At 44.5% G+C, this 14,268-nt stretch overlaps 1 protein-coding gene across 1 annotated transcript in view; it reads right to left on the bottom strand.

Annotated features, from left to right (window-relative positions):
- The window catches only part of COL9A1 (collagen type IX alpha 1 chain), an 80,413-nt gene that overhangs the window by 51,161 nt on the left and 14,984 nt on the right, over nt 1-14,268 (bottom strand). The window contains 7 exon segments of the mRNA XM_068396419.1: nt 349-384; nt 990-1,043; nt 4,072-4,134; nt 4,262-4,297; nt 4,861-4,935; nt 6,068-6,088; nt 6,910-6,987. Coding sequence (XP_068252520.1) covers nt 349-384; nt 990-1,043; nt 4,072-4,134; nt 4,262-4,297; nt 4,861-4,935; nt 6,068-6,088; nt 6,910-6,987 — 363 coding nt within the window.

Below are 14,268 nucleotides of genomic sequence, written 5' to 3'. Positions count from 1 at the left end.
GGAACAACTGTTGATCAATTTATGCAAATAAAACATGGGCTCTTCAGTCTCTACAGCATTTTCACAAAGAAATGGAAAACAACAGTATGCGTCCAAAACTTGTGACCACATCACACACACTCCTTTCTTTTCTACAGCATACAAACCAAATATGTCCATTAAGTAATAACTGCACACTTTGATATAAACACAAGAAGGTACCTTAATGTACTACTATAATATCTTATGAGTTCTTTGAAAGCTCAGAAATAGTTTCTGGCTTTTCTTCACTACATTTAATGGTAAGAATCCTTTATATTGATACTTAAGGTCTAAAAAGCCTCTTCATATACTAAATGTATTACTTACTGGAAGTCCACGAGCACCTGGCTGTCCTGGCTCACCCTTTAAAAGACAAAAATTGAGTTTTTCAAGAAGCATTAGCATAAGGTTTTGTAAACAACATATAGGAAGTTGCTCTCACCTTTCGGAGGGTACCATTTAGTGGACATATTCTGTAAGTATTATTCACTTCATTAACACTATGCTGGTTTCAGTGAGACTTGATAGAAAGGAAAGACTTTCTCAATGTTAAAAAGATGTAGCCTCAGGCCTTTTTTTCCCTCAAAAAAAATAATGCAAACATGCTGGTTACTCTGATTTCTGATGTGTAGCTCATTTGTCTGACTGCTGACGAAGTCAGGTTTCACTGTTCTCGTTCCCACTGCATATTACTATGACATAATTACAGTACAACAAGATGGAAAGAGCCTCACCATTACTGAAGATGCTCAACCTTAATGTCATCAAAGTAATGCCACCATTCCTTACTGCTGGCTGAGGGAATGGAAGTTGCTTTGTACTGTGTGAAAAGGGCCCAATTGTTCTGTATTATACAGATGGTTTAATATCGTAAGAAAGGCTGCAGCATCCCATTATTTACATAGAGACAAACAAAAATCCTGCTTAAAAAAAAAATCCCATAATTTCATGCATAAGTTTGTTCTTACCTTCTGTCCTTTTGGTCCTGTGGCTCCACGTGAGCCATCAGGTCCTGTGAACCCCTTTGGAAGTAATGTATACAATGTTAATGCAAAGGTTACATGGTTTTCTTAATCACAACAGAAAACATCTTAGAACACAGAAGAATGAATCTATTAAATGAGATAAGTAACTGCAGGACACTTACAATTCAAATGCGTATTTACATGTACAGATAGAACTGCCCAAGTTCAAAGTACTAGCTTCTGGTGACAAACACCAGTGCCTGTGATATGTGTCCTTCAAAAATTCTTCAGTTAAATCACAATTAAACTAAACGCGTGACTTCACACAATCTTATTTCCCCTCAATGGGAGACTGATGAATTTATTTCATGGCTGAGGTTAAAAACAATAACTGTCAGTGTTTTCCATTTCAAATAAACAATTCATTGACCAAAAAAAAAAATAAAAAATCAAGAAAGCTGCCAGGATGGATTTGAGGTTAGTCTTTGAACTACACTTGTCTATCTGGCTAAAATTAAAAAGCAATCATGATATTATAACTACAAATTAATTTGGAGTTCTTTTGTTTTCTCTTGTTTCCAAATTTTTAACCAGCTTATACGGCTTAGAAATTTCCAGATACTCATAAGAAAAGACTTGCTTTTATTTTCATCCAACTTTTTTTTTTTGGTACACTTGCAGCAACTCAGTGTTCACCCAAATGGATGTTTTCTCTGATAATTTGCTTTCAAAAGCTTACATGATCATTACAAGCAATTACTGTACAGTGTCTTTACTCATTCTATTAAACCTGACACTGAAATAGTTCGTGAAAGAAAAACGAGATTTAAAAAGTCAGAACTGCTTCACCAATCAAACATGGAAGAAGGTATTATAAATCTAAAACTCCAGTTAAAAGTTGAATGCACAGTGGGAGCACAATAAGGTCCCATGTTTTCTCTTCAAGTGAAAATAAAAAAGGTTAACCATTTCAGAACACATTATTCTCATATTACAGTTTCACTCATCCACTAATACGAGGGAATATGCAAGTGCAAACAAGTATCAAAAGCCGAGCTGAGTTTTAAATATTCTGTTTCACCTCACTGTGTTACCATGAATTCTGGTAAGGAAAACAAAACAATGCCTTAAGCGAAAATTATAAGAGACAATGTTTTTTAAAGAACTGCTTATGGGGTTTTGACATGTACAAATGGATTATGGTCCTGTATCATTTTCAGGAAAAAATGAAATTGTATGAGATACCACTAATGGCAAGCCCATTTCCTCTTACAGATTTGAAATTTGAACAGTTTAACTAAAGACTGTTTGAGCTCCATGTCCACTAAATGTCTTTTCAAAAGCAAATTAAAATTAACCTCTTACAGTATTGCAATATTCTATAAATATACTTCTTCATTTATACAATTTGCAATATTCTTTAATATACTAGTTGTTGTATATAATCTTTATTTTTGATGTTTTGAATTATAAAAGTATTCTACCACTTACGTAAATTAAAAATAAGCTTGCCTGCCTCCTGGCATAAGATCTAAGCACTAATGTAACAATCTTGATTCATTGCAAGAAATGCTTTCAAACACTGCTCTCGAGAGAAATATGAAGAGTTTCCCAAAAATGTATGAAGGCGTTTTTGTTGCCACTAACTTATTCAAGAGATGCAACCTAACAGGCCGTCAACACTAGATGATGATGAAACTTTATTATTCTGTATTATTTTCCACAGTGAAAAGAAGATTCAGCAGCAGGTACAGGGTCTGCAGTGGCTGAGGTCTGGGAGGTTGTTTATTTTTTTTTAGTAACACTTCACTGTAACCCCACGTGGAGTACTGCGTTCAGCTCTGGGGACCCCAACATAAGAAGGACATGGAGCTGTTGGAACGAGTCCAGAGGAGGGCCATGAAGATGACCAGACGGCTGGAGCACCTCTCCTATGAAGAGAGGCTGAGGGAGTTGGGGCTGTTCAGCCTGGAGAAGAGAAGGCTCCGAGGAGACCTCATAGCAGCCTTCCAGTACCTGAAGGGGGCCTGAAGGAAAGCGGGAGAGGGGCTTTTTACAAGGGCATGTAGTGATAGGATGAGGGGGAACTGTTTTAAACTGCAAGAGGGTAGATTTAGATTAGATCTTAGGAAGAAATTCTTGACTGTGAGGGTAGTGAGACACTGGAACAGGTTGCCCAGAGAAGCTGTGGATGACCTCTCCCTGTCAGTGTTTAAGGCCAGGCTGGATGGGGCTTTGAGCAACCTGGTCTAGAGGAAAGGTGTCCCTGCCTGTGGCAGGGGTTGGAACTAGATGATCTTTAAGGACCCTTCCAACGCAAACCATTCTATGGTTCTGTGATCAGGCCTGTAGGGCTGATCTAATCTTTTTTTCTTCCCATTTTCTCCTTTTCAGGGAACGAGCCCTAATATCACTAAAAGCAACCCCCCCACGGCCCCCCTTCAGGCACTAAACACCGCTGCCCCCCCCCGCCGGCCCGGGGGGTGACCGCTAGGGAGCGGCGGCGGGCGCCCCCTGCCGGCCACCCCGCGCAGGGGGGAGCGGGCCTCTCCCGCGCTCGGGGCCGGTTCGGTCTCTCGGGGCCGGTTCGGTCTCTCGGGGCCGGTTCGGTCTCTCGGGGCCGGTTCGGTCTCTCGGGCGCCGCCGGTGCCCTCGGCCGCAGCGGGCCCCCCTGCCCGGGCCTGGCCTTGGATCCCCCGCTTGCCCTTGCTGCCCTGCTCTTCGCCCCGCAGGGAGCGCAGCGCTGACCTGAGAGGACACAGCGTGGCCGCCTCCGCACAGCACGGCTGCTCAGCGCCCTCTCCAGCGCAGGGTGGCAGCACCCAAGAGCCCTTGGGCTGCTCCTCAGCTGCAGCCCCAGCCGCCCTCAGCCTGGCTGTGCTCCTCCAAAACAGCACCTTCCAGCTTGGAGAAAAGTTCCACTCCCGTACGCACACCGCTGGCACTCACTGGCAGCTGTGAGGAAGCCAGAGACCTCAAAAGGAGCTCATGCTTCTACAGAAATAGACTAAAACCAAGTATTTTTCTTATTTTTTGTTTTTTTTTTAAAAAAAAGAGGAAATTTCAGAAACTCAAATGTACTCACATCAGCTCCTGGCTCTCCAGGCAGGCCAGGGGATCCTGGTTTGCCTGCATCCCCATCTGGACCCTTCAGGATTTAAATGGACAGTTAAGCATGTTTCAGAGAGGGAAGCAGAGACAGCAAGGGGAAGCAGAACCAAACTCAAAACCTCCCCTCTTGTGGGAGCGAATGCAAAGTTGCTGAAATCACTTACCAGTGGACCAGGGGGGCCGTTCGGACCTCTCTCCCCCTAACAAGATACGCAAATAAAGGTATTACTCAGAGCTACAGCAACCTTTCATGGTCCCTCATGAAAAATATTGATTTACAGATTATCAGGAATAATCCCGAACTGATTCTTATTGCAGGAAATTAATATTAAATCCACGTGATCTCTGTTATAGACTAACAAATAATCACAAAAATTTCTGGCAGGAACTGGGGAAAAGTACATAGTACCTTCTACCAGGAATAATGCTGCAAATCCTTATCTTGCTTTAGTATGAGTGATACTACATAATCCCTTTTGAGATTAGAATTATAAAACCCCTACACCCCATTTAAGGCAAATATTCATAGCATATGATGCTGATTACATAAAATAAATAATCCTGTATTTTCCATATCAGAGATAATCTGAAAGGCCACCTTCTCCCCTCGCCCTGGTCCGCTACTGGGTATGAGACACATCAGTTCCTATGTGGATCTCCAGCCATATTCAGACCCCTCAGGGTCAAATGCTGACAGTGAGGACAACGCAGGTACACATTGCGGTATTTCCTATTTCCTACACACGGCATGGGAAACACTTACATCGATGCCATCAATACCGGGAACTCCTGGTGGCCCTGGCGGACCCGGGGGGCCTGGTGGACCAGGGAGACCTCTCTGACAAGGAGTAAAAAAAGGAGCAATTAGATCCTGAGCAAACCTGCGAGAGCCAGTCTGAGGGGACCAGCAGAACGAGAGGCTGCTTCTGTGCATTGGTCAGGGGGAATCACAGCTGATGAGGAAGAGCTGTGTCCTCACACAAGTGTCAGGACCCACAGGCCCCATCCCATCTTAGCTGTCGCGATGATGACTAGCAATGCTCCTCTCACGGGTATAGTGTAGACGAGATGTTAAACGCCCACCCCCCCTTCCCAAGCCCAGCCACCCTCCTGCACTCCACGATGCTGGCAGGGCCAGGGCAAGGCGGAGGAGGCTTGACTCCCCTGCCCAGGAGGAGCTGAACGCCATACGGCAATGACAGGGTGGCAGAAATAAAAACAGTTATGTTTGCGAATCAAACACTGAAATTCACTAAAAGCTACTCTAATTAGCTCCTTAGCCAGCACAAAGGAGACAGTCTTCCTAAGAGTTCGTGCTAGCAAAGAGAACTTAAAACAACCCTTTCCCTACTTCACCGCTGGACTTAGCAGTTTCCCCTGTTTCCTCAGGATTACGTTAGCATCCACAGAGGTGATTTCTCAAAGCACCAGGCTCCCAAGGGGGAAGCAGGAGGCACCACCAGCCTGTGGAAACCTTGAGAAAGAGTTTTACAGGTCTCCCTCCCTATAATGGGGGGCTCTGTTCTCCTCGGAGCGAGCTCCAGCTGCAGCCCCACAACAGTGCTCTGTGAGCAGGAGGCTGGCCAGGGCCCTGCTGGGGCCCTGTGCCTGGCCCCTTGCTCCCCACAGCGCTGCTGCTCTGGACACCTTTCCTCCGCACACCAGTCTTCCCAGTAATAATCCATCCAGCGGTAGTTGTAGATGAAGCTCAAGCCCCGCCATGTCACCAGGCGCCTGCCTGATACCCACCAGGTAGCAAAGTAGGCACGTACACATGGCACCCACCACCCTGCGGTCAACTCGCCTTTGCCTGCACCATGTCAGGGTCAGCTACAGCTACTGTGGGGAGAAAGAGGGTCGAAAACCCTCCAGCAGGTGAGTGCCAGGGCATGACAGAGAGCAGCCTTCAGTCTCTCTTCACCCGCACCCTTTCCCTCAGCACAGAGCACCGTCCCTTCCCTCACACTTACCTCGATTACCGTCTGGCTTACCTGCAAGGGAGAAAAACAGAGTCAAAGTCAGAATAAACTTACTTGAGCCAGGCAGAGGCAAACAACCTGCAGGAAAAGCCCCAGAGGCAGGAGGCCCCGCAGAGCCCGGGCCATGGCGATGGAGGGAGCGGCCTGCGGCTGCTGGGGCGGGCGGCCGAAAGGAGAGCCCCGCTGCAGCCCCTCACGGCGGCCTGCGAACGCCTTGGGGAGGGTCGCGGGGATTGGAGGAAAGCTGGAGGCTGGGAAGGGGAGGACTGAATGTGCCAGCAGCGCCTTAACCCTTTGCCCTGCTGCTGTTGCTTTGGGCACCGACCCCCACCTTCCCCCCTCCCCGTCCCCACGGGTTTCCCGCCGTCAGGCTCCCCGGTAAGGCGGCGGCAGCGGGGGGGCGGCTGCGAAAATCCCTCCCGCCTGCAAGGCACAGCTTTCGGAAGCCTCCCACCTGAGCAGCGGGTGAGAGGGGGAAGAAAGTAAGTCAGGGAAGGGTTAAAATGAGGCGGCTGCTGGTACTCTGGGGGGTTGGATTTCTAAAGGCACCAAATTCCAGGCAGATACGGTAAAAACAGGCATCTCGGGCCAGAAAGGAGGGGGGAAAATGAGGCTCCTGTGGACTGCTGCTGGCCGGCGGCAGGCAGGGACTCGGTGGTGGGCACGCAGGGGCGGGCAGGGCAGGGCAGGGCAGGCAGCGGCGGGGAAGGCAGGGCAGGCAGGGCAGTGGCAGGGGCGGGCAGCGCAGGCAGGGCAGTGGCAGCGGCGGGCAGGGCAGGCAGGGCAGTGGCAGCGGCGGGCAGGGCAGTGGCAGGGGCGGGCAGGTCGCTCACCCGGGCCGGCAGCTCGCCGCAGCCTTCGCGCTGAGGTCGCAGGGGGTCGCAGTGAATCACCATCCACTGGATTTCGAACTGGCGAAGGAGAGAAAGAGCACGTTAATTCGGGTCAGGGGGCGACACTGGCCGAGGGTGTGACAGGAGGAACACGGGGCCGCTAACGGCACGTTTTAAAAGGTGGGTATTTAATGATAATAGCTACGGGTGTGGCGGAGAGCTCAGTGCAGGGCAGTGCTTCACCCTGCGTTCCCCGGCCCCTAACTGTGGAGGTCGTTTAAAGAGGGGGCATAAACCTGCCGAGGGATTTAAAGAGAAGGCGAGCTTCATCATGTGTAATTTTTTACATGTTCTTTATAAGCACGGGTATTTTTCCTCATGCTATGTGGTGGGTTTATTAGACACACGAAAAGATTTTCTCTAAGTGGAGAGTTGTGCCCATGAAGAATGGTAAGTTTGAGGACAGAGACGTCAAAGTGTGAGAAGTTCAAAAAGCAGGATCGTATGCACACTGGGAACAGCCTGCAACTGAGTAATATACATCTGTGAAATTTCACATCTTCTTTGAACATTTGTATTTGGCACTGGAAAATGGCACAGGATTAAGGCAAACCTCAGAAGCTGCAACCAAAACTGGCCTGATGCACGGTACAGATTTAAAAACATACCCTCTGCTGAAAGTTACTGAACAGCTCAAACACACAGCTTCAGAGGTATATCTGTTGATATATAATGCATCACATGGAATTTTAAGTACCAGAAGTATATTAAATTGTGCATATTTATTGGAGCTAAGTTTTAAAATCTTGGATTGTTTTCCTTTCCCATCACACACAGTATCAGCCTGGCTTATGAACCACTAATGAGTGGTTTATTCAGAGATTTCTCAGTTTGATGATAAAATTCAGAGGCTCCTATTCCTCTCTTTTCATTAGGGATGGCTGAGGAGTTGGGAGGAAAGAAAGTTTTGGAGCTTTTTTCTTGTTACAACATAGAGCCCTGGTATGGAAAAGACTCTGATTTGTTTCTTCTGCGAAGCTGAAAATAGAAGTGAGTGTCTGAGGGCTTTCACTTCTTATGTCTTTGCTTCTCTGAGTCTTTCTTCTTATTCTATTGAGCTAAAGTAACTCCTCACCATCCCTCACACAACATAATGTCTCAGTGCTTCCTGGCTGCCTTCTGTGCTCCCTCTGGGATATCTCGTTGCTCTCTTCAGTCCCACCCATAACTGATGCAGAAGGCAGACTGTCATTCTGAGATGCTTTCCTCTCCCACCACCATCCTTACATTGACTTAGTTGCATATCGACTGTTAGAGCTAATAAACGCTTTGATTCTGAGGTCCTTTAAGATCTCTGCAAGACACCCACATATCCACAAGTTGCTGGTTTTTTTTTTTTGCTTTCACCTTCACCACTTCAGTGCTACCACTCCTGAAATCGTCGCTATCACGTATCTACTGTTCTGTTTACTTTGCAGTCATCACTGTTTCCAGAGTGCTGAGACTAGATCACAAAAGAGGCAGTACACTTGTTTCTTTTACCTGTTATCTGACACCGCTGTGAGTCAATTCCCTACCTCCTTTGTCCAATTCTCATTTTAAAACCTTTCCCAGTCCTTAATAATAGGCAACAGAATAATATACATAATATACATATAAAAGAAGTGAATGTATACTATAATTTAATACTACAAGGCAACAATGCAATAATAAAAATAAGAGGGTATCTGGAATCTGAAGATGAGGATTTATAAAAAGGCATAAAAACGGGATCAAATTATACCTATATGATAATTTATTTCATACCATACAACTAGATTCTGAGATCTGAGACTCTACATTATTCACCTCTGAAGCTCACTTGCAGAGGGTAAGAGGTCCATAAGTGGCTCTAAAGTGGTTTATAATCTATTTCTGATTTAAATAATAATAATCTGTTTCTGATTTAAATTAAGATTTACTTGGTTTTAAGCGACAGAATTTCTACTTTTTCAGTTTGTCTGTTTAATATTAAATTAAAATTGTATTAAATAATATTAAAATTGAAAAGTCATCCATCAGTAGTTAAGTGCTGTAATTAAGGTTGCCTGTACAAATCTAATCTGTATGTAATCTGAAATTGTGTGATTCCACACTTCTTTCCTTAGAACGTTTCCCTCATTCACAAGACCGAATGAACAAGGCCATGGAAATGGTTCCCATACTGCAGAAACTGTAAGTTTGGAAGTAAATGGGACGAAAGGTGGTAAAAAAAAGAAAGGATGGCTTTGTGGAAAAGGCAGACAGATGCCACTGAATGAGCCTGCTTTTGCTTCATAACTCTTAAATAGTGCTCACAAATTATTTAAATCAAAATAGCCACATTAGAGAGCATTCTGCATGGGGCAAGAGGAGGGAACTGGATGCCTGAAATGAAATATCTGGGTACAGGTTATGCAAAAGAGCTGATCAGTAACAACTGTAACTGAAATCAATAGTCTTGAGCTGTGCTTTCAACTTCTAACATGGTACAAAATCTGTAAATACTGAAAAAATTACTTGTAAGACGTACCACCAGCAGCCAATATCTGCATCAGCACATTCTAGTTTTCTATGTAGACAATCATTGCCTCTTTTTTGCCTTTTTTTTTTGGGGGGTGTGTGTCTGTTTTTTGGCTTCTATACTAAGGTGAGAAAGATTTGAGATTATAAAATGTTAATTACTGGCTTGTGTTAGACTTCGATGCATGACTGTCCAAGTGCCAACATATTCAATATTAAAATAGAGATAAATTTATTAATGAGATTATAAAATGTGATTGCTTGCTGCAGTGGGAACTTGACTCACTGAGCCAGGAAATCTTTTACTGTCTCGTATGTTTTCTTCCAACGCTCTTGAATGGCCGAATAGAAAACCATTTACTTTGTTTTATTCAAGATGGGATTTGAGTGGTGAGCATTAAGTAAGGCCTGGTACTCTCATGAGTTTAAGACACACAAAAAAAAAGTCTGAATAAATGAGGCAGGCACCCTGTGTACAAAAAATACCTAGCATTATTTAGAACACACTGTACCATAATATGAATGTAAAAGGAGTTGAAATATTTTGAACATGCAGCTTTAATATGACATTCCTTAGTTCGCAGTTGCTTAGTCAGGCAGCATTATTTTTTAAAAAGTAAACTGTGATTGCTCTGTAAATTTTTTGCTTAGAGCTTTTGTTACTGTTGTAAGGCTATATAAAGCAAAAATTGAGATGAAACTTGTCTGACTTTTTTTAAATGAAAAAAAAAACTCTTTTCTTGGCAAGGTAGTGAAAGGTGTGACTGGCCTCCCATTGATTTAGGAGAGGTGAGAGAAGGGCAAATATGTCCTAGCCTTGCTGTTAAGGTACCTTTTCCCTCGCCAGTATTTCACAATGATCTTGTTGATTATATTAAGCTAATTTAAAGGATGCCACAATTTTGAAGATGTCTCATGTAGATGTTCTATCGATATCAATACAAAGTTTTATTAAGGATGAAGTACAGGCACAAAGTTCTCAGAAATGAACTGCAGGTAAATCAGGGGTAATCATAAAGAGACGTTATTAAAATGTAATCCTTTAAGACCCATAGGACAATATTTCTGACATCCATTTTCCAAGATTCCTACAGGATTTCAGTTTCATCTTAATTTCATAATCAGCACAGATATAATTGTATTAGTTATATCTGTCTGTTTACTGTCTTGTCATTTTAAGTTCTGTGGAAATGCCTGTAAATGCCCACAGTTAAGGGGGCCCAAGATAGTTGGTTAGCATTCAAGGACTGCTTCTTCCAAGCTCAAGATCAGAGCATTCCAACAGGTAGGAAGTCAAGAAAGGGTACCGGGAGACCTGCATGGTTAAACAGGGAACTGCTGGGCAAACCCAAGTGGAAGAAGAGAGTGTACAGGTCATGGAAGGAGGGGCTGGCCACTTGGGAGGAATATAAGTCTGTTGTCAGAGGATGTAGGGAGGCAACTAGGAAAGCTAAGGCCTCCTTGGAATTAAACCTTGCAAGAGAGGTCAAGGACAACAGAAAGGGCTTCTTCAAATACATTGCAGGTAAAGCCAACACTAGAGGCAATGTAGGCCCACTGATGAATGAGGTGGGGGCCCTGGAGACAGAGGATAAAAGCAAGGCGGAGTTACTGAATGCCTTCTTTGCCTCTGTCTATACTGCTGGAGGCTGTCCTGAGGAGCCCCGGACCCCTGAGGCCCCAGAAGAAGTCAGGATAGAGGAGGAGTCTGTCTTGGTTGGTGAGGGCTGGGTCAGGGACCAATTAAGCAATCTAGACATCCATAAATCCATGGGCCCTGATGGGATGCACCCGCGGGTGCTGAGGGAGCTGGCAGAAGTCATTGCTAGGCGACTCTCCATCATCTTTGCTAAGTCGTGGGCAACAGGAGAGGTGCCTGAGGACTGGAGGAAAGCAAATGTCACTCCAGTCTTCAAGAAGGGCAAGAAGGAGGACCCGGGTAGCTATAGACCGATCAGCCTCACCTCCATCCCTGGAAAGGTAATGGAGCAACTTGTCCTTGGTGCTGTCTCTAGGCACATCAAGGATAAGCAGTATCATTAGGGGCAGTCAACATGGCTTCACCAAGGGGTAGTCATGCTTAACCAACTTGATAGCCTTTTATGATGACGTAACCTGGTGGATAGATGATGGTAAAGCTGTGGATGTGGTCTATCTCGATTTCAGTAAAGCGTTTGACACAGTCTCCCACATCATCCTTGCAGCTAAACTGGGGAAGTGTGGTCTGGATGATCGGGTAGTGAGGTGGATTGTGAACTGGCTGAAGGAAAGAAGCCAGAGAGTGGTGGTCAATGGGACAGAGTCCAGTTGGAGGCCTGTATCTAGTGGAGTCCCTCAGGGGTCGGTACTGGGACCAGTACTAATCAATATATTCATTAATGACTTGGATGAGGGAATAGAGTGCACTGTCAGCAAGTTCGCTGATGACACAAAACTGGGAGGAGTGGCTGATGTGCCGGAGGCTGCGCAGCCATTCAGAGAGACCTGGACAGGCTGGAGAGTTGGGCGGGGAGAAATTTAATGAAATATAACAAGGGCAAGTGTAGAGTCCTGCATCTGGGCAAGAACAACCCCATGTATGAGTACAAGTTGGGGACAGACCTGTTGGAGAGCAGCGTAGGGGAAAGGGACCTGGGGGTCCTAGTGGACAGCAGGATGACCATGAGCCAGCAGTGTGCCCTTGTGGCCAAGAAGGCCAATGGCATCCTGGGGTGTATTAGAAGGGGTGTGGTTAGTAGGTCAAGAGAGGTTCTCCTCCCCCTCTACTCTGCCCTGGTGAGGCCGCATCTGGAATATTGTGTCCAGTTCTGGGCCCCTCAGTTCAAGAAGGACAGGGAACTGCTAGAGAGAGTCCAGCGCAGAGCCACGAAGATGATTAAGGGAGTGGAACATCTCCCTTATGAGGAGAGGCTGAGGGAGCTGGGTCTCTTTAGCTTAGAGAAGAGGAGACTGAGGGGTGACCTCATTAATGTTTATAACTATGTAAAGGGCAAGTGTCAAGAGGATGGAGCCAGGCTCTTCTCAGTGACATCCCTTGACAGGACAAGGGGCAATGGGTGCAAGCTGGAACACAGGAGGTTCCACATAAATATGAGGAAAAACTTCTTTACGGTGAGGGTGACCGAACACTGGAACAAGCTACCCAGAGAGGTTGTGGAGTCTCCTTCTCTGGAGACATTCAAAACCTGCCTGTGATTCTGTGATTCTGTGATGCTCCTTTTCTTGCAGTGTTTGCCCTTTGACGTTTATACAGTGCTGGTTACTCCGTGGCCACATTTTTGGCAAACAACATGAAATGCAGTTAAAAAATTATACCTCACTTCACTCTTTTTATTTCAAAGTTGATTCAAAACTTCAGTGTAGGGATATGGAAGATGGTTACAATATATTAAGTATCTGATTTTCCTTTGCATGGGTATCTTACCATTCATATTATATGTTCCTAACACATTTAAAGAGGATCCCTTGGAAAAGGATCAGGACAATATATGGAATTTTGCAATCTTTTCAACTGTATTTTGAAACTTTTTATTTTAAAAATATTTTGAAACATACAAAATTTTGAAATATTATATTTCCTTCTAATCTACAAAGTGAATTCAGAAATAGCCTTTCCAAAGTCTTAAATGTTATTTAGTGCCACCGTGGGACAAAATTGTTACATTATTCAGCATAAAGTGCAGTATGACTCATTAGCTGAAAAAACACTTTCATGGATGTCTAAAAGAAAAAATGCAGATGTGACAGCCACAATTTTTTTCCTGTCAGAAATTACAGATATGTCACTTTGCATGTGTTTTATATTAATCCTTCACTTTGGAAATGAAATCAGATAATCAAATAATAAAATCCCTGAGGTTTTTCATATTTGGTTTTCTTAGTAGAAGGGAAAAAAAGCATTCAATATTTACCATATATTACCCCCAATGTTATTTTCTCCATCAAAACAACTTTCCTCACAATATAGTAGCATGAAGGAGGATATTTTTAGCATTAATCCACTAACAGGATATAGAATAAGCATTTCACTGCCTACTCTTGCTACACACAGAAAAAAAGAGCACTCCAGAGTGAGTTTAGGTGTCTTCTACAATGTACAGGGAAAGTTAAATATCTAACAAAGGGATTCACAGCAGCCAGGTATGCGGTGGGATGTCCTGAGGTAGCCAGGAGAAGGTGTTGTGGAGATGGGGCTGGCTTTATGTCTCAGCTCTCCTGGGCCCTTTTTCTTGGATTGGATCTAGTCTCTGATGCTACACTTATCCCTCACAGGATTCATAAACAAGAACCTTCTTTAAGAGTTAGGTGTCTATTCCAGGTCAGTCTTTCTGAAAAAAAAAAACACCCCAGGCTAACTAAAGAGGAAAAGCCACTGTCAACATGATCATACCAGGTAGCACAATTATTGGAACAGTCTCCTAAGGTGTAAAATCCTCATGATAATCTCTGATTTAGTACTGAGATTTAAACATGGGTCTCTTCTTTCCTATGTGAACACCAGAGCAGATCAGAAAGGACCTCCGTCAATCTCTCCTGCAGGATACATTTGTATGAACTATTTAAAATATTTATTCTGCCAGAGATGCGGTTAATTATCTCTAGCTGATGGTCAGTGCACACCTCTGAGAGAGGGGTCTCAGTTCTTGCTCAATGAATATTTTTCTCTCTTTGGTGTGAGGTACAGCCCACAAGAGACTTCCTTCTAGATCAAGCTCCACATGTGAGATAAGCAGAGGAACACGCAACTGATAGACCCAGACAGAGCAAAATCCAGTGAACAGAAGTGTGGATGTCTGAGACGTTTCACTATTGGAACTT

This window comes from Nyctibius grandis, chromosome 1 (genome assembly GCF_013368605.1).
Source record: "Nyctibius grandis isolate bNycGra1 chromosome 1, bNycGra1.pri, whole genome shotgun sequence".
NCBI lineage: Eukaryota > Metazoa > Chordata > Aves > Nyctibiiformes > Nyctibiidae > Nyctibius > Nyctibius grandis.
This window is presented reverse-complemented; position numbering and strand designations above follow the sequence as displayed.